We start from the raw sequence: 24,282 nt of genomic DNA on the forward strand, positions 1-24,282 counted from the left end.
CATTTAAGATCAATTGAGCCCCAGTAAGGGCCAAAAAACTAAATTCATCTTTTTCTCTCTGAGTGAACTAAAAACACCCCTTCCTGTGTCAGCAAATTCCAGGACCAGGTAGAGCTGATCAGTATTCTTCCTGTTTGTTATCACTGGGCCCAGGATGTCTGGGACCAGATACTCTCTTGAATAATGGGACTTTTCTTATCTTGAGTTTCAACTGAGAACTGACCACTCCTTAACCACTCCCTAATCCCACCCTGAATCCCCTAGTAAGCATATTTGACATATGTTTTATTGCATTTTATCCTATATAAACTTTACCTGTACCTCTCTAAGGTTGCAGGATCCTTTAAGAATCCTTGCCCGCTGAAAAGCATAACAATAAATCTTTGCCACCTTGAATTAAAGAATGCTTGAGTCTGTGAATTCATTCCAGACCACCTGTCCCGTACTCTGGTCTTTGAGGGGTCACAACCTCTCGGCCCGCAACAGTGCCACACTACATTTTGCCTGCCTGCTTCTTTTAACCAAAGCGATCCAATCTCTGCATACTATTTTTAGTATTCTGCTGTTTGATTCCATGCATACCTTCAATACAATCTAGTTTTCACATCTCTTTTCTTTATAAAAAAGCAGAGGCTGTGGTGTATTTTTAAAAATTTAACTCCCCATGCTTAGTATGTGAGCCCAATAGCAAACTTCTAGGGTGAGAATGATGACCACTCTAGTTGTGATGGCAAGCAAACACTTCTTACTTTGTCAATCAGGTCCACCTCCAGTTCATGCATGTCTGACACTCGAAGGTAGGCCAGCGCTGGGCCCAAGAAAGCCAGGCACAGATCATAGACCTCTAAGGTGAGAAATCCAGGATGTAATGGGACCACCTTGTAACAAATGAGATAGTAGAGGGGTATGAATAGATTGTCTTAGCATGGTATCTGGCATATAATAGATGCTTAATAAATGTGAGTTGATTAATTGATTGATCTTGCCCCACCCACAAAAGGAACTATAACTGAATTTTACAAAGAGACTTCTCAATAACTGTAGGTGACTTTCTTTATGATGCAAACTCTCAGGGGGGAAGTAAACATCTCTAGAAAGCTATTCACAATACCACACTTAACATTTAGATTATAATGAATGAAACTGATTTTAGGGTGGGATAATAGTTATATACTAGAAATAGATCTGCTTCCTTAATAAGGGTGAAAGGGAGAAGAATATTCAACTAATTGAGATTTGACTCCTTTTCAGGAGCCCTGCTAAGAAAAAACAAAGAGTAGTTCATTTTTTTCTACATGCCACTTCCCCAGGCTGTGTGCCATTTTCCCAATTGGAAATAGATTCTTTCCACTTCACTTCATCTCAGTGGCCACCCAGTCCCACCTACACCCCTTGCCCCATACCTAATAAGTAGTCATCTGGTCTTTCTTTGAAGGTTCCTCTTAGAGGGCAGGGGGCACTGCCTCCTGAGGCCAGCTACTGCACTTCTGGAGCGTAAATCCCCCCACCCCCAACTTCTAAGAATCTCTGATTTTGCCTGCTGGGGCTAATCAGCAGTGTGGCATAGTAGAAAGAACAGCTTATTTGGAGTCAGAGGATCTTGTACAAATCATAGCTCCACTTGTGAAATGATCCAACCATTTTGGAGAACAATTTGGAACTATGCCCAAAGAGCTACAAAAATGTGCATACCCTTTGTTCCAGCAATAGCACTTCTAGGGCTATATCCCAAAGAGATCAAACAAATGGGAAAAGGACCCACATGTACAAAAATATTCATAGCTCTTTTTGTGCTGGCAAAGAATTGGAAATTGAGAGGATGCCCATCAGTTGGGGAATGGCTGAGCAAGTTGTGGTATATGAATGTAATGGAATACTATTATGCTATAAGAAATGATGAACAGGCTGACTTCAGAAAAACCAGGAAAGACTTGTATGGTCTGATGCTGAGTGAAGTGAGCAGAACCAAGAGGACTTTGTTCGCAATAACAGCCACGTTATGCAATGACTAATATTATTAAACTGAACCCTTCTCAGCATTACAAGGATCTAAGACATCTCCAGAGGCCTTGGGATGGAAAATGCTGTCCACATCCAAAGAAAGAACTATGGAAGTCGAATCGCTATCACTTATTTTTACCTTCTGTTGAGTTTTTTTCATCTTTCTGATGGTTCCTCCTATTGGTTTTAATTTTTACTTACAACTTCACTAATGTGAAAATATATTTAATGCGTATATAAATGTAAAGCCTATATCAGATTGTGCTTCGTCTCGGGTAGGGTTGGGGGAAGGAAGGGGGAGAAAAATTTTCAACTCAAAAGCATATGGAAGTAATTGTTGATAAATCAAAATAAATTAATAAAACTCAAAAAAAAAATAAAAAAACAAACAAACAAACAAAAAAAAAACCAAATCATAGCTCCACTGATGGTATGGCCTTGGGTTAGATTTATAACATTTCTGGGCCTTACTCAGTTTCCTCATGTGTAAAATGAAGGAGGAAGGACTTGGATCTATTCTTTCAGGTCTTTTCCAACTCCAAATCAATAATCCTAAATCTAATCTCTCTTATATTTAACAGCCCTTCAAATACTTAAAGACATTTGTTGTTGCTGTTCAATTGTTTTATTTCTATCTGACTCTTTGTGACTCCATCTGGAGTTTTCTTGGCAAACGTGCTGGAGTGGCTTGCCATTTTCTTCTCCAGCTCATTCTACAGATGAGGAACTGAGGCAAATAGGATTAAGTGACTTGCCCAGGGTAACAGAACTAATAAGGGTCTGAGGCCAGATTTGAACTCATGAAGATCAGTCTTGATTCCAAACCCAGTGCTCTATCTACTGAGCCATCTAGCCATCCTAAAGATATTTAATAATCTCTTACATGCCAAATTCAATGGCCCTTTCTCAGTCCTCCTTCTCCTTGACATCCCTGTAGCCTCTGATACTTTTGATGCCTTTCTCTTCCTTGATGTGCTCTTTTTTCTAGGTTTTCATGACACTATTGTGATCCACTGATGGTGGCCGCATTGCTGTTCTTTGCACAACACATTCAATTTCCATACTCCAGACGTTTTCACTGGCTGTCTTCTGTGCCTAGAATGCTTTTCCGCTTCATCTCCATGGCAAATTTCAAGTCCCAACTAATATCTCATCTTTTATAAGAAGTCTTACCTGATCCTCCTTAATGCTAGTGCCTTCCTTTCCTTTTAAAAAATTTTTAAATAATTAATTTTTCGTTTTCAACATTCACTTCCATAAGATTTTGAGTTTTAAATTTTCTCCTCCTCCCTATCCTCCCCGTTCCTGAAGACAGTGTGCCATCTGATATAAGCTCTACTTTTACATTCATATTAAGCATATTTTCACATTAGTCATGATGTAAAGAAGAATTAGAACTAATGGGAGAAGATAGAAAAAACAAAACAAAACAACAAAAGAAAAAGAGAGCAAATAGTATGCTTCCATCTGCATTCAGACTCCATAGTTCTTTCTTTGGATGTGGATAGCATTTTCCTTCAGGAGTCTTTTGGAGTTGTCTTAGATCCTTGCATTACTGAAAACAGCTAAGCCTATCAAAGTCAGTCATCACACAATGTGGCTGTTACTGTGTACATATAGTTCCTGAGTTTGTTTTGGCAGGTACACTCCCAAATATTTTATAGTGCCTAGAGTAACTCTGAATGGAATTTCCTTTTCTATCTCTTGCTGCTGGGCTTTGTAATATATAAAAATGCCAATGATTTATATGGCTTTATTTTATGTCCTGCAACTTTGCTAAATTTGTTTATTATTTCAAGTAATTTTTATTTGATTCTCTAGGATTCTCCAGGTATACTATCATATTATCTGCAAGAGTAATAGCTTTGTTTCTTCCCTGCCTATTATAATTCTTTCAATTTCTTTTTCCTCTCTTATTGCTAAAACTAACATTTCTAGTACAATATTGAATAAGAGTGATGATAATGGACATCCTTGTTTCACTCTCGATGTTATTGGAAATGCTTCCTGCTTATTCCCATTACATATAATGTTTGCTGATGGTTTTAGACAGATGCTATCTATCATTTTAAGGAAGACTCCATTTATTCTTATGATTTTATGTTTTCAATAGGAATGGGTGTTGTATTTTGTCAAATTCTTTTTCTGCATCTATTGAGATAATCATATGATTTCTGTTAGTTTTGTTGTTGACATATATGGTCAATTATGCTGACAGTTTTCCTAATATTGAACCAGCCCTGCATTGCTGGTATAAATCATACCTGGTCATAGTGTATTATCCTCGAGATAAGCTGTTATAATCTCTTTGCTAATATTTTATTTAAAATGTTTGCATCTATATTCATTAGGGAAATTGGTCTATAATTTTCTTTCTCTGTTTTGTCTCTTCCAGGGTTAGGTATCAGCATCATATCTGTATCATAAAAAGAGTTTGCTAGGACTCCTTCTTCATCTATTTTCCCAAATAGTTTACATAGTATTGGAATTAGTTGTTCTTTAAATGTCTGATAGAATTTACTTGCAAATCCATCTGGTTCTGGAGATTTTTTTTCTTAGGGAGTTCATTGATGGCTCCTTCAATTTCTTTCTCTCAAACGGCATTATTTAAGTATTTTATTTCCTCTTCTGTTAATCTGGGCAATTTATATTTTTGTAAATATTCATCTATTTCACTAAGATTGTCAAATTTATTGGCATACAGTTGAGCAAAATAGCTCCTAATTATTGTTTCAATTTCCTCTTCATTGGCAGTAAATTCAACCTTTTAATTTTTGATGCTGGTAATTTGGTTTTCTTCTTTTTTTAAATCAAATTAACCAAAGGTTTATCTATTTTATTGTTTTTTTCCCCCATAAAACCAGCTCTGTTTCATTTATTAGTTCAATAGTTTTCTTAATTTCAATTTTATTGATCTCTCTTTTGGTTTTCAGAAATTCTAATTTGGTACCTGTTTTAGCTGCACGCCCAATTCATTCATCTCTTCTTTTTCTATTTTATTCATATAAGCATTCAGAGATAAAAAACTCTGCCTTAAGAACTGCTTTGGCTTTATCCCCTAAGTTTTGGTATGTTGTCTTATTGTTGTCATTCTTAGATGAAGTTATGGATTGTTTTTATGATTTGTTGTTTGACCCACTCATTCTTTAGGATTATTTAGCTTCCAATTAATTTTAGTCTATCTTTCCATGGCCCTTTATTACATATAATTTTTATTACATCATGATCTGAAAAGGATGCATTTAATATTTCCTCCTTTTTGCATTGGACTATGACTTTTTTTGCCCTAGTATGTGGTCAATTTTTGAGTAGGTGCCATGTACCACCGAGAAAAAGATATATTCCTTTCTATCCCCATTCATTTTTCTCCAGAGGTCAACCATAACTAATTTTTCTAAAATTCTATTCACCTCCTTAATTCTTTCTTGATTACTTTGTGGTTAGATTTATCTAGTTCTGAGAGGGAGAGGTTGAGGTTCCCTACTAATATAGGTTTGTTATTTATTTCTTCCTGTAACTCCCTTAATTTCTCCTCTAAGAATTTGGAGGCTATACCACTTTGTACATATATGTTTAGTAATGATATTACTTCATTGTCTATGGTACCTTTTAGCAGGATGTAGTTTCCTTCCTTTTATCTCTTTAATTAGATCTATTTTTGCTTTTGCTTTCTCTGAGATCAGGATTGCTACTCTTGCCTTTTTTTTTTTTTTTGGACTAGGCAATGGGGTTAAGTGACTTGTCAGGGTCACACAGCTAATAAGTGTTATGTGTCTGAGGCCGGATTTGAACTCAGGTCCTCCTGAATCCAGGGCCGGTGCTCTATCCACTGCGCCACCTAGCTGCCCTACTCCTGCTTTTTAAATTTCAGCTGAAGCATAATATATTCTGCTCCAGCCTTTTACCTTTACTCTGTGTGTATCCCTTTGCTTCAAATGTGTTTCTTGTAAACAACATATTGTAGGATTATGGTTCTTAATCCACTCTGCTATCTGCTTATGTTTTATGGGAGAGTTCATCCCATTCACATTCACAGTTATGATTACTAGCTTTGTCTTTCTCTCCATCCTATTCCCCCACCCCCCATTTATGCTTTTCTCTCTCCTTTCTCTCTTTCCCTCTTCACTAGAGTTTTGCTTTTGACCACTGCCTCCCTCAGTCTGCCCCCTCTCTTTTCTTCCTCTTTACCCTTACTACTTCCCTCCCTTCTATTCATCCCTTCCTTTTTCTTTTCCCTTTCCCCTCCTACTTCCTATAGGGTAAGTCAGATTTCTACACCTAACTGATTATGTTATTCCTTCTTTGAACCAAATCTGATGAGAGTAATGTTCAAACAATGCTCATCTCCCTCCCTTCTTTCCCTCTACTACAATAGGTTTTTGTGCCTTTTCATGTGATGTAATTTACCCTTGTCTGCCTCCTCCTTTCCTCTTCTCCCAGTACAATCCCTTTTCACCATTTAATTAGATCTTTTATCATCACATCAAAGTCAACTTATAACCACACCTTCTGTCTATGTATATACCCCTTTTAAATGTCATAATAATACAGTTCTCAAGAGTTACAAGTGTCATCTTACTTTGCAGGGATGTATAAACAGTTTGCCCTTATGAATAACATGTTGCTGTTTTTTTCTTTCCTATTTACCTTTTTATGCCTTTCTTGAGTCTTGAAGATCAAATTTTCTGTTGAGTTCTGGTCTTTTCATCAGGAAGGTTTGGAAGTTCCCTATTTTGTTGAATATCCATCTCCTCCCCTGAAAGATTATGCTCAATCTTGCTGGGTAGTTGATCCTTGGTTGTAATCCAAGTTCCTTTGCCTTACGGATTATCATATTCCATGCCCTCAGATCTTTTAATGTAGAAGCTGCAAGGTCCTGTGTAGTCCTACCTGTGGTTCCATGATATTTAAATTGTTTCTTTCTGGCTGTTGGCAGTATTTTCTCTTTGACCTGTAATTCTGGAATTTGGCTACAATATTCCTTGGTGTTTTCAATTTGTGATCTCTTTCAGGAAGTGACTGGTGGATTCTTTCGATGATTAATTTACCCTATGGTCCTAAGACCTCAAGGCAGTTTTCTTTGATGATTTCCTGAAAGATGCTGTCCAGGATCTTTTTTGCATCATGGTTTTCAGTCAGACCAATAATTTTTAAATCATCTCTCCTGGATCTGTTTTCCAGGTCAGTTGCTTTACCAATGAGGTATTTTACATTTTCTTCTATTTTTTTCATTCTTTTGCTTCTGTTTGACTGATTCTTGATCTCTCATAGAGTCATTAGCTTCCACTTGTCTGATTCTCATTTTTAACAAATTGTTTTCTTCTATTAGATTTTGTACCTCCTTTTCCATTTGCCCAATTCTACTTTTTAAGGAGTTGTTTTCTTCAGTATACTTTTTTTTTCCATTTGGCCAATTGTATTTTTTAGGAACTTGTTTTCTTCAGTGTGTTTTTTTCCATTTGGCCAACTGTATTTTTTAAGGACTTGTTTTCTACAGTTAATTTTTGTCCTTCCTCTTCCAAGCTATTGACTCTCTCTTGCATACCTCTCATTTCCTTTCCCAATTTTTCTTCTATTGCTCTTATTTGACTTTTAAAATCCTTCTTGAGCTCTTCTAAGAGGGCTTGATTATCCAAGAAGGCTTGAGACCAGTTCATATTCCCCTTTGAGTTTTTGGATGTGGGTATATTGACAATGTTATCCTCTGAATTTGTGCCTTGATCTTCCCTGTCTCCATAACAGGAATCTATGGTCATTGTCCATTTCTGCTTTATGCTCATGGTGTTTGCCTATTTCCTGACTTTCTAAAAAAAGTTCAGCTCTCCTGCTGGAGCACAGAGGTCACTGATTCAAGCTTCTTGTGCTGGGAACCAAGACCTGGCCACTGGCTCTGTGCGCTGGGGCCTGAGGTGCTGGCAGTTGGAGGCTGTAGGGTTCTGGTGGCTTACCTGGTGCTGGACTGGGGTCAGCAATACTGGAACTCTTGGGGTAGGGGTGGGGAGTCTAGCCCCTGGCCAATGCCTCCTGCTCACCTGGGCCTTGCACTTGTACGTTTAGCTGCTGGAGGATATTTGTGAGCCTGGAGCTTTGATTGTTGGAGTTGTGTTTCCCAGAGTTGTACTAAGGCACCAGGAGATTTGGCTGCCAGAGAATGCCTGTCACACGTGGTGGTTTTCTGAGCTGGTGTCTACTGGCTCCCCTGCCTGTACTGAGGCACTCGGGGGATCCTGTTGTTGGCACTTGTCTGCTCCACCACCCTGGAGCTCAGGATCTCCCCCCCCTTTGCTGAGGTGGGGCTTGCCACTGGTTTTCTCCCATCCTGTACTGCTCCCCCTCCTCCAGAGTGAGAGGGGCCTTTCCCATTAATCCTCCAAGCTTCCTGGGCTAACAGACTGCAGTGCCCTGTCTTTCTGTTGGCTCAGCTGTTCCAGGGTTTTTCCTGGTGTGATATTTTCTGGGCTTTCAGAGGTCAATAAGGGAGGGTGAGAGTGACTTACTTCTTACTCTACCATTTTGGCTCCAGACACCTTCCTTCTCTTGAATATCTAAAATTTATTCTGTACTTATCTTGTTTGTATATAGTTGTTTTCATGTCTTCTTCATTAGACTCTGAGCTCCTTGAAGGCAGAGCCTATCTTTGTACCCCAGTGCTTAGCACAGTGCCTGGCACACAGCTGGTACTTAATAAGTATTTACTGACTGACAATTCAATCAAAAATTGAATTTTAAATGAAATTTAAATTAAAAAAAAAGCCTGCAGAACAAACACACAATCCAGAAAAACATATTCCCACACTGGCCATGTCCAAAAATTCATGTCTTCTCTGGAACGATGTGGGTGGTATGATTCACCTTTAGTACTCAGGACTAGGTAGATAATTACATTAATCAGAATTCTAAAGTCTATCAAAGTTTTTTTTTCCCTTATAATGTTATTATTGTGTAAATTATTCTCCTGGTTCTGTTCACATCACTCTGTATCAGGTCAGAGAGGTCTTCCCAGTTTCCTCCGATACTGTCCATTTTGTCATATTTATAGAACAATAACATTTATTACTATCACATATCACATGTTGTTTATCCATTCCCCAACAGGTAGGTATGCCCTTAGTTTCCAGTTTTTGGCTACAAGAATGGCTTATAAGAATTTTTGTATATAGGGGTCCTTTCCTTCTTTCTCTGATTTCTTTGGAGTATAAGCCTGGTAGTAGGATAGTTGGGTCAAAGGGTATGCACAATTCAGTAATTTTTGGAGCATAGTTCCAAATTGTTTTTCCAAATGGCTGGACCAATTCACAATTCTACCAACAACATATTACTGTGCCTAAAGTCCTTCAAACATTTATCATTTTCCTCTTGACATCTTCGCCAATCTGATGGATGAGTCAGAACAGAATTGCTTTAATTTGTATTTACCTAATTATCAGTGAACTGGAGTAATTTTTTCATATGGTTATTGAAAGCTGGGATTTCTTCCTTTAAAAACTGCTTGTTTTAGATAGGTATCATTTACTACATTAAGAAAAGGTTCTTTTACTCCAATGATTTATAGTGTTTTAAACTGAAACAGATATTGGATTCTGTCAAAAGCCCTTTTAGCATATATGATGTAACTGTGTTTTTGTTATTTATATTAACATATTTTATTATATTTACAATCTTCTTTATGTTGAACCTCAATTTATATTGTAAATACAACCTTATCATAGCATATAATGGATTACATTGTTGTAGCCTCTTTGCTGATATGCCATTTAAAATTTTCGTGTTAATGTTTATCAGGAATATCGATGTATAACTTTCTGTTTTGTCTCTCCCTGGTTTTAACTATCAAAACCATATTTGTATCATGGAAAGAGATTGAAAGGGCACCTTCTTTTCTTATTATTGCAAATAGTTTGCATAAGATAATAGTTCTTTGAAATGTTTGATAGAATTCATTTGTAAATCCATCTGGTCCACGAGTTTTTTTTTTCCTTTAGGTGTTAATTTATGTCTTGTCAATTTTATTTAAATAGTCTCTGTTTGTTAATTTGGTATTTTATATTTTTGTAAGTAACAATAAGGGCAGCTAGGTGGCACGACGGATAGAGTACTGGGCTTGGAATCAGGAAGACTCATCTTCCTGAGTTAAAATCTGGCCTCAGACTCTCACTAACTGTGTGACCCTGGGCAAATTACTTAACTCTGTTTGCCTCAGCTTCTCATCTATAAAATGAGCTAGAGAAGGAAATGGCAAATCACTCTAGTATCTTTGCTAAGAAAACCCCAAAATGGGGCCATGAAGGGCTGAACATGACTAAAATGACTCAACAACAACAAAAAGTAACAACAATCTCTTAACCAATGGGCCTTTCCGTAGTTCTTGTCTCCCTGACCTCTCTGTAGCTTTTGACACTATCAACAATCCCCTTCCTCTTGAATTCATTCTTCTCCCTAGGCTTCTGTTATCTATAGTTCTCTTCCCAGTCTAATTGCTCCTTTTCAATCTCCTTTGCTTATTCATCATTTTTCTCCTCCCTTCCCAACACTACCATAAATGTTCTCAAGGCTCTGTTCAGGAGTATCTTCTCTTTTTGGGTGACCTCATCTGTTTCTATGGGTTATCCTTAAGTATTCTTAAGCAGATGACTCCTGAATCTATATATCCAACCTTAAACTTTCTTCCAGCTTCAGTACCTTATCACCTGTTATAACTTCTCCTGGAGGTACTATCACCATTTCAAACTCAGAATTTTTCTGTTAAACTCTCCCTTCCTACAAACTCTCCTATTTCTTCTGAATTCATATGTATCATCCCAGTTCATAATCTTCCTTCTCTTCCTTCTCCTTTTGATGAGGATGAGAGCTAAATCCCAAAAAGGAAAAACCCTGGACTTTCCCACAAGGCCCAATCTCTGGCATTTGCCTGAGGCTATAATCCCATCAACTGGCCTTTCTTTGTGGCTACATCCAATCTCCCAATTCTGTAACCCTTAACCTAGCCTAGCCCTCCCTAAGGCCCCCGGACATTTCCCACACTAAATCCTAGCTAGGCTGCAGTGTCCAGGACCCAGTCCAGTTCACCCCTGGCCACTCCTATTCAGATCTTCCTTAAACCCCTCCTCCACTCACCTCAAACTACTTGGCTACTCCTAGATCCCTTCCACAGTCTTTCTGTATATAAGGCCCATCTTGTCTCTATTAAGATGCTTAGAATCTTAAAATCTAGCCACAGCTCTGATTCTTAGAATCTAGCCAATACCTCATAGACTCTCAGATTCCTCAAGAGTCTGGATGACATGGTGGATCTTAAACAAACCTTGTCTTTGGCTGAAAGAAGGCTTTGGTTGAATTCTTTCGGATAGGACCCGTATGTCACGATTTTGGGGTTCCAGCACCCCTAAACCTCTAGACCTCATCACTTTCAACCCTCTCTGCCCCATCCCCAAATGCAATCAGTTGCCAAATCTTTTCACTCCTAGTTCTATAATAATTTCTTCCTCACCTCCACTCACATGGCCACTGCCCTCAATTCTCAGCTGAAGTATTGCCACAGCCTCCTAAATTGGCCACCCTGCATTCAGTTCATCCTTCACACAACTGTTAATATGATCTTCCTAAGCCAGAGAGAGAACTAAGGCATAGCTACACTCAAAAATATTCAGCAACTCCCTCCTGCCTCTAGGATAAAATACAACTTCCTCAATCTGGCTTTTGTAGCTCCCTACAATCTGGCTCCAATTGCCTTTCCAGATGTATTTCATATTACTTCCCTTTATGCAATCTACATTCCAACCAAATTAGCATACTAAATGTTCCTTGAATTTGGCATTCTATCTTTTATATCTTGGCTTTTCTATGCCTGTTCCCCAAGACTAGTATGCCACTCCCCTTCACCACCACCTCTTAGAATCCTTAACTTCCTTCCAAGTTAAGCTTAGGTGCCACCTCCTACAGGAAGCCTTTCCTTAATTTCCTCCTTTCCCCCAGTGACCACTCCCTCTGTCCTCAAACTATCTTTTCTTTCTTTCTTTCTTTCTTTCTTTCTTTCTTTCTTTCTTTCTTTCTTTCTTTCTTTCTTTCTTTCTCTCTCTCTCTGTCTCTCTCTGTCTCTGTCTCTCTCTCTCTCTCTCTCTCTCTCTCTCTCTTTCTTTCTTTCTTTCTATGTTGTATCAGCCCAATAGAAGGTAAACTCCTTGAGAGTAGGACTATTTTTTCTTTTGAATCCCTAGAGGATATAACAGGCATTTAATAACTGTTTGTTGAGTTAAACAGATTTAAATCTCTGTCTAATTACTTGTGATAAGTAAGAATTACAATGCCAAAGGATATGAATAGGCAATTCTCAAAAGAAGAAAACTTGCAACAGTCTTGTGAAAAAAATACTCCAAATCACTAATAAGAGAAATGGAAATTAAAATTCTGAGTTTTCACAATATACCCATCAACCTGGTAAAGATGACAAAAAGGGAAAATGACAACTTTTAGAGGGACTGTGGGAAAACTGGTATGCTACTGCACTACTGCTGGAGCTGTGAACTGGTTCAACTACTGTGGATAGCAATTTAGAATTATGCCCAGAAAGTCACTAAACTGTATAAACCCTTTGACCTTCAATATTACTAAAAGGCACAAATCTTCAAAGATCAAAGCCAGAAGGAAAAAAACCTATATGTACAAAAATATTTATAGTAGTTCCTTTTGTTGTAGTAATTAACTGGAAACAAAGTGAATGTCCATAAACTGGGGAATGGCTGAACAAATTATAGTATGTGAACAAAATGAATATTATTGCTCCATGAAAAACGATGAAAGGGACAAATTCAGATGAACCTCAGAAGATATGTATGAAATGATACAGAGCGAAGTCAGTAGAACCAGAATACAATAATACTATAAAGGAAAACAACTTTGAAACACCTAAGAACTCTGAACCAAATCAATGACTCCAGATGACTGATGATGAAGCATGTTTCCTATCTCTTCAAAGCAAGAGGATAATGGACTGTAGATACACACATACTTTCAGATATATATTTCCAGACATGAACAATTATGAGTTTGTTTTGCTTGACTATACTTACTTGTTATAAAGGAAGGCTTTATTTTATATGTGTGTGTGTGTGTGTGTGTGTGTGTGTGTGTATACATATATACATACATATATATATATATTTGCATGGGCATGGGGAAGTTATATAGGGATAGTGATAGTAATACATGAAAAAGTATCAATGAATATATTGAACATAGTAGAAATTAATGGTTTAATATACAATCCTCTTTTTCTATTCTTTGTACATAGAAATGTTCACACTGGTTGATGTTTGTCAAATTCATAGTAAAAGAAAATTTCAAAAAAGCTTAAAAAGAATTCTAATTAGCTACAAATAACATTTTGGAAGAAGCAGACAAAACACCACAAAACTTGTCCAAAATTTCTCTGGAGGACAAGCTTGAGAAAGCCTGGAGCATCTCTTGGACTAACTCACCTGAATAGAACTCTCAGATTCCATGTAGGTGATAGTGACAATGTCTTGTTCACTGCTGTTGACCAAAAAATAACCAGATCCTTCCACAAGACTAAATATTTCCTACAAGAAAAAAATCAGTTTATATGGTGTTAACAGGGAAAAAAAATCTAGATGCCACTCTAAAGAGGATATGGCTAAACTAATTAGGGTCATGTTATTTCAAAGAGATGATTACCATAATAAATTTTTAAAATTAAATTATTTTCTATATATCAAATGTCTTATTGATGTTTTAGGGTTACTACTTTAGAAGCTATGTTAATAACTTTATCGAGGTTTCAGATTTCAGAATAAATTTGTACTACTTTCCTCTCCAACATGATTCAAGTTAGTTACCACTGGGCAGCTCTTACCTTCACATCAGGGTGATTATATATCATGGCATTCTCAGGTACCACAGTCACATCCTCCACCAGGAGCAATTCTACAGCGGCAGACCTGGGCAAGTTGGAGAGTTCCTGAAGATATAATAAGAACCACAGGAAGTTAAAAATAAATGTCTCCTTTTAACTTCCTCTACTCACCTCCTCCACTGCCAACTCAGAGAAGTTAACCCTTATAGGTGCTAAAAATACAGGGATATGGTTCTTGGATATTTTAGTATGGGTTGAGAAATAGTCCTTAAAGTAAAAAGTCTCAATAATCAAATTTTATTTCATCTATATTTTCTGAGTCTGATAATAAGGGAGTTTGTTTGCTAATGAAGCAATCAAACTCCATTTAGAAGGGTTAAGGAATTTTTCTCTTATTCTTACTTACTTTTGGGCTATGTTTCACTGAATAGCCCACAAAATTAACTCCAGTGAGAACAGTCCCTTTGAGCTGGTGTACCTTCAGGATCTTATGCCCTGGAAACACAACAAACAACTTCATAAAAAACAAACTGAGTAATGGAGAAAGGTTAGGAGGAAGACTTAATTCTGCTGATTTTTTCAAAGATTAAATAAATGACATAGTTTCCATACAAGAATTTGTTGGAAAGAAAAACAAATGGCTATTTCCTTTAGATATCCTCCTTCTTCAATTCATGATGCTTAAGGCTGCCAAAACAAACTTCCTAAAACAGTACTTTTCATCATTTCACTTCCCTACACAAAAACTATGATTACCTATTCCCCACCGGATCTCTCATAGATGTCATAGAATGATCATCTAGTACAACTCCACCCAAACCCTTTAACCTAGCATTCATCATCCTACACAATTTGGACCTACCTTAGTACACTAAGCAACCTCTTCTTTTACTCCACAATAACACCCCTTCTGTTCAAGTTAGAAAATTTCCTTTCTGGCTTTCCACTTCACTATTCTCAGTGAGGAACTTGCAGACTCCTTTAGAACCTCTTTTCCCCACTTCATCTCTCTATCCATACCCTACCCATCCTTCAAAGCCTAACTAAAAGCACACTTCCTCCAGGAATCTTTTCCCAGATGATTATAGCCTCCATTAATTCTCTAACTTCTATTGTACTTATCCTCTATATCATATCATTAACTTTATTAGACTTCCATTTTAATTATTTATCCCACATAATTCAAAATATTTAATAACAACATTTATTAAGGGCCTACACTGTGCTAGTTACTAAGAAATTACAAAGTTTAGAAAAACTCTTCATGGAGTTTACCCTCTTATAGATATCTATAATATACAATATAATAATTAAATAGCAAAAAAGTGTTATATGGGGTATAAAGTGGGAAGGTCATTACTAACTAGGCAGGCTCAGGCAGTTTCATGGAAGAAGTGCCATTTAAGTTGTGCCATTTAAGTTGTGCTTTAGAGAGTCAGCAAGTGTGAAGGGGGATGGGTTAGAAAGCAGTATAAGTAGAAGTAAAGTGGTAGAGGAAGGAGTAGAGTATTGATCAGTCTGACTAAAGAATACGGTAGACAGAATGAGGTTGGAAAGTAAGGGTGGTGCCACATTATAGGGACTCTGAATACGAGGCAACTTGTATTGTCCTGTTTTTAAACTATTCCTTAAGTATATGTCTTATCGCCGCTATTAGATCAAAAGCTCTGTGTGAGCAAGAACGTTGTCTGATATCTTTTTTTATATTCCCTATTAGGCCTAGAATAGGCATTCAATCAATACGTGTAAATTCAATTCAATAAACGTTTACTATGATTGATTCAATTTTATTTTCACAAGAAATACAATGCTAGAAATGAAATAACTTGTGTCTTTTGTAGAAGGGGGTATGATTTTTAAATTCAAAGACAACAAAAGAGATAAGGTTTTGATTATCAGACTTCAAATGAAATGTCTTTCTACATGTAAAAAAATATGGACTACATGTTGGAACATCTCGTAAATTCCCACAGGAAGGAGAATTGCATTTGGAGCAGGAAAAGTTGAATGTGAGTTCCAGTTCTGCCACTTACTTGCAAAGTCATCTAACCCCTCTGAGCTTCAGAAAGGTAAAAGTAAAATTATAATGATATTTACACTTATCTGCTTCAAGGGGTTATGAGAATTAAATGAGATAATGCAAAGAAAACACTATTATAATCATACAGTGTTATTAAAAATTACCATGTAGTCTGGTTTGTCTATTTCCATCATCCTTGGCTACCATCAGCATTTGTTTGTAATCCTCAAAGTGGGCAAGTGTTTCATTGGAAGATCTCCATTCTAACATTAGGGAACTGAAGTTATCAAATTTCCTTCGGTGCTGGTCAAACACTGCCAGTTCAAGGATAGTGTTCCTTAGGCTTGACACAGGAATCTGAGTTCAAACATAACAGTCCCTGGTATTATGGTAGGAACCAAATTTTTTATAAATTATTTTACACTCTGGTCACTTTGTTCAAGTAAATCATTATATTAATAATGTCTATAGACACTCAGGTATCTAAAAGAGAGGGGACTGATCACTGTATCACAATACTTTAAAAAGAAAAAAATGCAGTTCAGCAACATCAACCAAAATACTGTGTTTGAAAGCATATGTGTGATATTTCACACTCCTAGTCCTCCACATCTGCAAAGAGGGGAAGAAGATGTATTCTCCAGGGCCAAGCCTTGTTATTATAATTAATGACACAGTGTTTAGTTTAATTTCTTTTCTTTTCATTTATATATAGTTGCAGTCATTGTGTATATTATTTTCCTGGCTCTGATTACTGCATTCTATATAAGCTGAATAAGTCTTCCCATGCTTCTTGGAATTAATCAGATTCATTATTTCTTATAGCACAGGACTATTCCATTACATTCATGCATCATAATTTTGCTTTCTAAAATACACTTAGATTACATAACAAAAAAATTTAATTTTGGTTCTGCATGAATAATAGGTTCCCCTGCCGTCACCTGCCCTGTTCCCTGCTTTCCTACTTCTCCCCTTCTGGACCAATATCCTCTGCATGGGATCTTCATAATTTTCCAGTCTCTCGGGAAGGCAATTTGTTGGGCTTTGGAATCCTTCCTGCCCTTGAGGCTGATCCATTTTGATCAGTGAGTGATTCACTGAATGAATACAAACTTATCTAGCCCACTATACCCAGTCAACCCCAGACCAGATACCACACTTCATATCCCATCCAGGCAATTTTGCTGTCAGTCCTGCTACCGTGCATGTATGGCCTACTCCTGTGCTCTTTCCATCTCCTGTTCTATGCAGAGTAACCAAATCAAACACTACCACTGCTTCTACAAAGAGGGTGTCAAATGAATGCCCTTCAGATCAACTCATCATATATTATTTCTCAGACCAAAACTCTTCCTTCCATCACTCTCTTATATGTGTTTTCTTCTCCATTATAATATAAACTTCTTAAGAACAAGGACTCCTTACTTTTTATATCTTTGATGGTTAGCATAATGCCTGACACATAGTAAGCACTTAATAAATGCTAACTTATTAATTCTCAGTAGGCAACATTTTGTGCATTTTATTTTTTTGTGTATTTTAGAGAATTAAAAAGTTTGTTTGTTTCAATTAATAAATTTATATTTTCTCTCCATTCCATCTCTCCCTTTTCCTGGGGGGAAAAAAAGAAAAACAAAAGCTTTTAACAAATATATATGGTCAAATAAAACAATTACTACACAAGACATATCCAAAAATGTGTCTCATTCTGCCTATTTAGTCCATCACATCTCTGTCAATAAATGGGTAGTGTTCTTCATCGTGAATTTTCTGGAATCATGTTGGTCAGTGCAATGATCAGAGTTCTTAAATATTTCAAAGTTATTTATTTTTACAATGCTGTTGATACTGTATAAATTTTTTAACATACAGAATTAGCCAATCTGTTCTGCATAGTCTTAAAAAAGACATCCTTTCACCAAGGGTGGAATTATACTTAGGAATCAATTATGGGTAAGCCAATGATCTAACGTTTGAAATTTGTTCCCTCTACCCCAAATCTAATTACTACTAGTTATTTCACTACTAATTTGCTAAGTAGTACTTTTCACTGGAGTTAAGTTAGTTAACTTTTCTATTCTTACTTAATATTTTACTTAATGTTATATTACTATTTTTAACTTAATATTTACTGCTAAAACTACTATAGGCATAATAAAAGTTTTGATAGGGATAGATGCTGAAATTAAGTTTCTGTATAATTTTGTATAATTTTCAATTACTCAAATTTTCCCTGTATCTCATTAATATAACTGTAGAATTCTCTCTAGTCTACTCCCCCAACTTGTACTCAAAGGTTAGATGCCCAGGGTGGGACTGCTAGTGTGGTTAGCATTCTCAACACTATATATCAACCTATGTACTTCTTCTTTTTTGTGTGTGTGAGGCAATTGAGGTTAAGTGACTTGCCCAGAGTCACACAGCCAGTAAATGTTATGTGTCTGAGATCAAATTTGAACTCAGGTCCTCCTGACTCCAGGGCCAATGCTCTATCCACTGCACCACCTGGCTGTCCCAACCTGTGTGCTTCTTAATAACAATCTGTCAGTATACACAATTTTAGCAAAGGCATTTACTAAGATGGCATAGTAAAAATAGTAGTTTTAAAACAATCTCCCCATAAACCTGGAATGAGTACTCTTCCACAAATACACAAAACACACATGGGAAGAGTGGGCTCAAACTTGAAGTATAATGGTATAAATACAATAGTAGTGATACAACATACATCATGGAACACATGAGCTACACAGGCAGTTCACAACTCTACACAGCGTCCTGGATCTCTGCCAGGTAGATTTATCAGGTAGGTTCTCAGGATCTATTCTTTTCCCCAGCTAGCTTGTTTCTCTACTGCCAGAAGACCCATTCCTAAAAATTGCTTCCTCCCTCAAGTAATGGTCTCTTTGTAGCCATGCCTTTCTGGAGCATATCTCTGTTTCTTCAATTGCACCTTGAGTTCTCTTAAATTTTTTTCCAATTAATGAGCATTTATTTTCTCCACCCATCTACTGTACCCTCTTTTTGTGAAGGAAAAGAAAAAATAAAACCTTTGTAATAAATATGTAGTCAAGCAAAACAAATCCCCACATTGTCTCTGTCCAAAAATGTATGTTTTATTTTGAGTAATATTGAGTCCATCACTTTGCCTGTCAGATGGTCAATAAAAAGCTTCATCATCGATGCTCTGGCATCATGCTTGAGCATTGTGTTGATCAGAGATCTTAAGTCTTTCAAAGTTGTTTTTACAATGTTGTTATTTATATAAATTGTTCTCCTATTTCTCTTCTCTTCACTCTACATCAGTTCATATAAGTCTTCCCATGTTTTCCTAAAACTATCCCTTTCATCATTTCTTACAGTATAATATATACCATAATTTGTTAAGCTATTGCCCAGTTGATAAGCACCCCCTTAGTTTCCAGTTTTTTTCACTACAAAATATATTTCGAAAATATGACTGTTTCCTTTTTTTTTTTAAATCTCTTTGGGGTAAAGGCCCTGTCATTTAAATTTTCCCTTGAACTACAGAACTCTTTGGCTTTGCTTCTACATACTGTAACTGATAGGAGGTAGGAAGAAAAAAGAAATCTCTTCTTCCTCCTTGAAGGGCCTGGGGGGGGGCCCTCTCACTCTACAAGCAGCTTCTGTTTTGCAATCTTTCCCACTCTCCATATGTTGAAGTTCTTCTACAGCAAAGATATTTAGATACCTCAGAGGTTCTGCTAATTTGTTCAAACAATTCTAATGTGTTCCCTGCATGACTCAATCAGACTGAGGTTCACAGCTGTCATCACTGTCACATATTAAAACCTTATCAGGCATGAGTACACTCTAGCAACTAAATTGAGGAGAGATGGCATCAGATTTCAGCCTCACTTGCACAATAAAAAGTTGGCTGACAGTGCAATGATAGAGTGGACACAAACACGTCACTTGGCATAGCAAATTCTAGAATTCTTAGATAATATAATGAACAGTATATAAACTCCTAGTTGAGAAAATCAAACTAATATTGTCTCCATTTTTGTAATTGATTCTGTATCATTGCCGACATTTTGTATACTGCCTTTGAGTTGGTCTTAAGTCTTTGAGTTAAGCTCACAAGTTCATAAGTTTAACTTTCATTTCTGAGTTAATTAAGTATAGAAGCTCAGTTTTCCCGCTAATCACTGTTCTATTCTTGTGTTAAGTAAATCTGCTATCCTTGAAGGCTGTAGGTGGCTGTCAGAAGTCTGCTCTGTTATTTCTGCAACACTGGCTTTTCTTCAAGAAAGTCTGGTCTGTTATTGTTGAGATACTAATTAGCCATGCAGGTGAGTATCACCAATGAGCTTTCCACAGTGACAAGATGGATGGAGGGGTTGTTGCTAGTCCAGCATTCTAAATTTCCAGACAAACATACTGGCCCCCACATCTATGATGCTTTTCTGACTCCGTAACCAATCATATTGTTTTCCCCACCTATGATGCTGCCTTCTAGTTTTTGGATGGTCTTCCTTTTGTCTATAAAAACAATCTATCTACCCTCATTCAGGGTCTTTTGGCTTGCTGAGGAGCTAAGACTCCTTTTATTGGTAACTGATGGCCTTACCAATAAACTGAACGTGTTCAGAACTTTGTGCTTCAATTTGCCTTAATTTCAATTATGACATAATCTTCAAATTTCAAATAAAATGAAACCTACATCTTGGGCCTGTTGATCCATATACACCAACGGACAGCAGTACTGAGTTAGTCTTAAATGCAGTTTGGACTCACCAGCTGTTTGTTGTGCTGTGGCAGTGGGCATGGCTGGGCACCTGTGGGCACTTTGTATACTGGAGTTACGGACATGCTGGCAGGGTGGGCACAAATGAAACGTATTTGTACCTTCTCCACAGCAGGGCTGGGGTTCAGGACACCTGGATGATTTCCAATGCAGAATGTCAGCACCTTTGAAATCAGTACAAAAAGATGGTTATAGCAATGGGGAAGCATTTCATGCCAGATATGCACCAGATAGAATACAGTACAAATAACTTAATCAGAGGAAGTAATCACCATTTAGACATTATATACAGATAAATCCCTTGGAAGTGTTATAACTCTCAACTGTCTGCACTGATAGGAGGTAGGGACATTATTAATTGATAGATAATTTTAAACATATTATACATGACATATAAAATATATGTATTTTTGCCAAATGTTTTAATCCACCTTCTACTAAAACTTTTATCATGGCTACTTGCAAAGAATAAAATTAATTTGTATTTCATCTTCCCCGGTGAAGGCGCTAATGAACTGCAGAAGGTGAAGAAAGCAAAGGGTTTCACCCTGGATAATTAACCCCTATATCATTGAATATATAGTCAAATTAATTAGAGACATTATAGACTCAAGTGTATTAGTTCAGCTGGTTAGAGCATGATATTAATGAAGCCAAAGTCTTGGGTGTGATCCCCAGTACAGTAGTTAACATGTTCTGTTTCAGAGTCACAGACCAAATCCTTAACTGTGGGCAGACAGCTCCGTGACAAATATTTGCCACTAAACATAAGGCAGGAGAGGGTGGGTGGATCAATGAAAATTCATCACTACTACTAGAAAAGTAATTCAAAACATGTATTTTCATTGATAATGGATAATAATATTATTTTTTTTTGTATATGAAGGACAGCCTTATTATCACAGTTAACCTAAACCCTTTGATGGGATTTCTAAAATGTAAACTAAGGGCTGTTCTTCAGAACTGCTGTTCTTAATGAAAAGTCTGCAGAGAATCTTGAGGGGGTGTAAAAGCAAAAGGGCACTGCCAAAAGAGGAGTGTCTTAATTAAAGCAAAGGCACCTTTATTAAGAGAGTTTTCATATAAAAAGTTAAAGCTTCTGGAAAAGGCATATTATCTATGTAATTTAGAAGCAATCTAAATTCTGGATTACATCATCCGGATTACAGTTTACTGTTTTCCTTATTTTTCTTTTGTTTTTAAGTGCTTGTACTAAAAAGGAAGCAGTACCTAGTACAGTCCTTTGCACACAATAAATACATAATAAATGTTCTTCAATTAAAAGAAAAAACTCTTATGGAAGTAGAAGGTATAATATGCCATCTAGAAGACCAGTGGTATCAAACCCAAATAAAAACAGGGCCACAAAACTGTACATAAAATCCCTATGGGCTACATGTTGAATTAGAAAACCACATGTTAACACTGTCAATGTTTTACTGTAGTTTTATTTTATTAAATATTTCCCAATTACATTTTTATCTGGTTCAGCCACACTCAGGATTCTTATAGGCATGTGTGGCCTGAAGGCCATGTGTCTGATACCTCTGGATTAGATCATCTCCAAGATTCTTCGAATTCTAAAATCCCACGACAATGAAAATCATCATGAAAGATGAATCTGCTCACTACAAAAAGGACTTGATTTCTATTTGGAGAACTATTAGAATCCTCAGATTGGCAAGTTGAAACCTTCAGGTGCATTAAAGGGCAGTCAATTTAAAAAGCCCTCCATCAGTAAAACAATAATTCTCCTTACACTCACTGGCTGGAAAAGAAATGTTCTCTTCTTTATGAAAATTTGGAAAAGATAAATGAGAGCATGATGTGTTATGTAAATTTTTCTCTAAGTTGTATAAAGAAAAGATAATTTTCCTACTTGTTCTCCTAACTCCAGGCACAGTATCCGGTAGATATATTGGTTCTGTTTTCTCTTTGCTGGTAGCCGGACTTCTGATACACTGATCTTCGATTCATTCTCCACACTCAGCTCCAAAAAAAATCGTGAAGGCTCCAAAACCCATGGCCCAGGCCCCCCCTCAAACACCATCTCCTTCACAGACCTCCATGTCACCAGTGCCACCTCCACAGGATTCACAGCCTGAAGACATAGAAAGGAGTTAACTATGGCTGGCTGGGAAAGCTGGCGCCAGTCATGGGCCCCAGGCCAAGAGGAGTGAGAAATAACTTCTGCCCTTCCCATCTTGGGACAACTGTCAAGAAGAGAGCCAATCTACCCTGCCCTTCCCCATCTTAATCAATGGCTTTCCTTCATTCTATGCTGATTTTCAGCATAAGTCCCTTACTTACTTACATGTTTTTATAGTATCAAACCAGTGGGCCTTTTCTGTTTGGGCCAGACGAATGGGACCAGAAGGAAGTGAAAATAACTTTTCAAAAGGTTCAGAAAAAATTTCAGCATTTTTTTTTTACATATAGTTAAAAATGAAGCATCTAAATGAGATAGGAAATGATACTGGACTCAAAACATTTTCCTAAAAGATACTTATGCATATACTGGGCCCCTCACCTAGAATTCATGTTTTCATTTTTCTAGTCTATCCAAGTCTTACCCATCATTCAAGGTCTACCTCAAGTTCTATCTTCTTGATGAAAGCATCCTCTTTAACTTAACCCACAACCATTTTAAATACTTATTATATTCTATCATTCATTTTGGCACTGAATTATTTCATGTTATATAAATACATAAAATGCACATAATCTTATCTCCCCCACTTGATTTGTGAGCTCAAGGGTAGGAACTACATTTTATATTTCCTTTGTAACTCTATATGGTACAGTGCTCTATGAACAAAGTAAACGTTCAACAAAAACCTACTGCACATTGCTTGGCATACTATCTCTTTTCAAAGAACAACTCCCCCTGCTAAAAACATAGTAATATTAATATCTTGTATTTATGCAGTGATTCAAACTAGGGCAACATGTTTTTCACATATTATTTCCTCATTTAAATTTCATAGCAAGTCTGTATAACAGTCAGGGGAGATGTTATTACCTTCAGTTTTTTAATAGTTAAGGAAACTAAGAAAGGTTAAATGATTTGCCCAAGTAGCTAGGGCAGAGCTGGGAAAGAATTCAAATCTTCTGACTCATAATCCAGTGTTTTTCCTACTATACCACGCTGTCTCTGCAAAACAAACAACAAAAAACCTACCTTCTTGGAAGCATGTATGGCACATAAATGAAAGGAGCAGGGGCAAGAAAAGGAAAAATGGGTAAAATATGTACCATTAAGTGTATTTTCTTCCTTCGAAGAGTATAAACCATATCAATTTACTGGGTAAACACATAATGGGCAGGTTCCAAAGCAAAGAAGGTTGAAATAAACACAATGGAAACTTGGGTTTATATGCTCTATATGGATCATCATAACCATCTAATAGCATTCTTATTTCAGTTTGCATAATAATGTGCTCTCATTATACATGCAAATGAAACAGACATGACCCCTTTCCCCAAGAAGACTATCATCTACAATAGGACACATATAGAAGGGCACGTAGAAAACTATACAAGAAACCTAGAAATGTTACAACAGTGAGAACAGTCTGAGGCCTGAATAGCTAAGTAAATTCACGTTAGGCAAAGAGT

The 24,282-nt window shown here is 36.9% G+C and overlaps 1 protein-coding gene across 1 annotated transcript in view; it reads right to left on the reverse strand.

Moving 5' to 3' along the window:
• The window catches only part of NUP210L (nucleoporin 210 like), a 135,141-nt gene that overhangs the window by 49,295 nt on the left and 61,564 nt on the right, over nt 1–24,282 (reverse strand). The window contains exons 15-21 of the mRNA XM_020991696.2: nt 22,544–22,765; nt 20,655–20,828; nt 16,055–16,247; nt 14,277–14,365; nt 13,871–13,975; nt 13,476–13,577; nt 750–878 (exon numbers count right to left, since the gene is read on the reverse strand). Of these exons, the coding sequence (XP_020847355.1) occupies nt 750–878; nt 13,476–13,577; nt 13,871–13,975; nt 14,277–14,365; nt 16,055–16,247; nt 20,655–20,828; nt 22,544–22,765 (1,014 nt within the window). The remainder of the gene's footprint in view (nt 1–749; nt 879–13,475; nt 13,578–13,870; nt 13,976–14,276; nt 14,366–16,054; nt 16,248–20,654; nt 20,829–22,543; nt 22,766–24,282) is intronic.

This window comes from Phascolarctos cinereus, unplaced genomic scaffold (genome assembly GCF_003287225.1).
Source record: "Phascolarctos cinereus isolate Bilbo 61053 unplaced genomic scaffold, phaCin_HiC Scaffold_5;HRSCAF=322, whole genome shotgun sequence".
Taxonomy (NCBI): Eukaryota; Metazoa; Chordata; class Mammalia; order Diprotodontia; family Phascolarctidae; genus Phascolarctos; species Phascolarctos cinereus.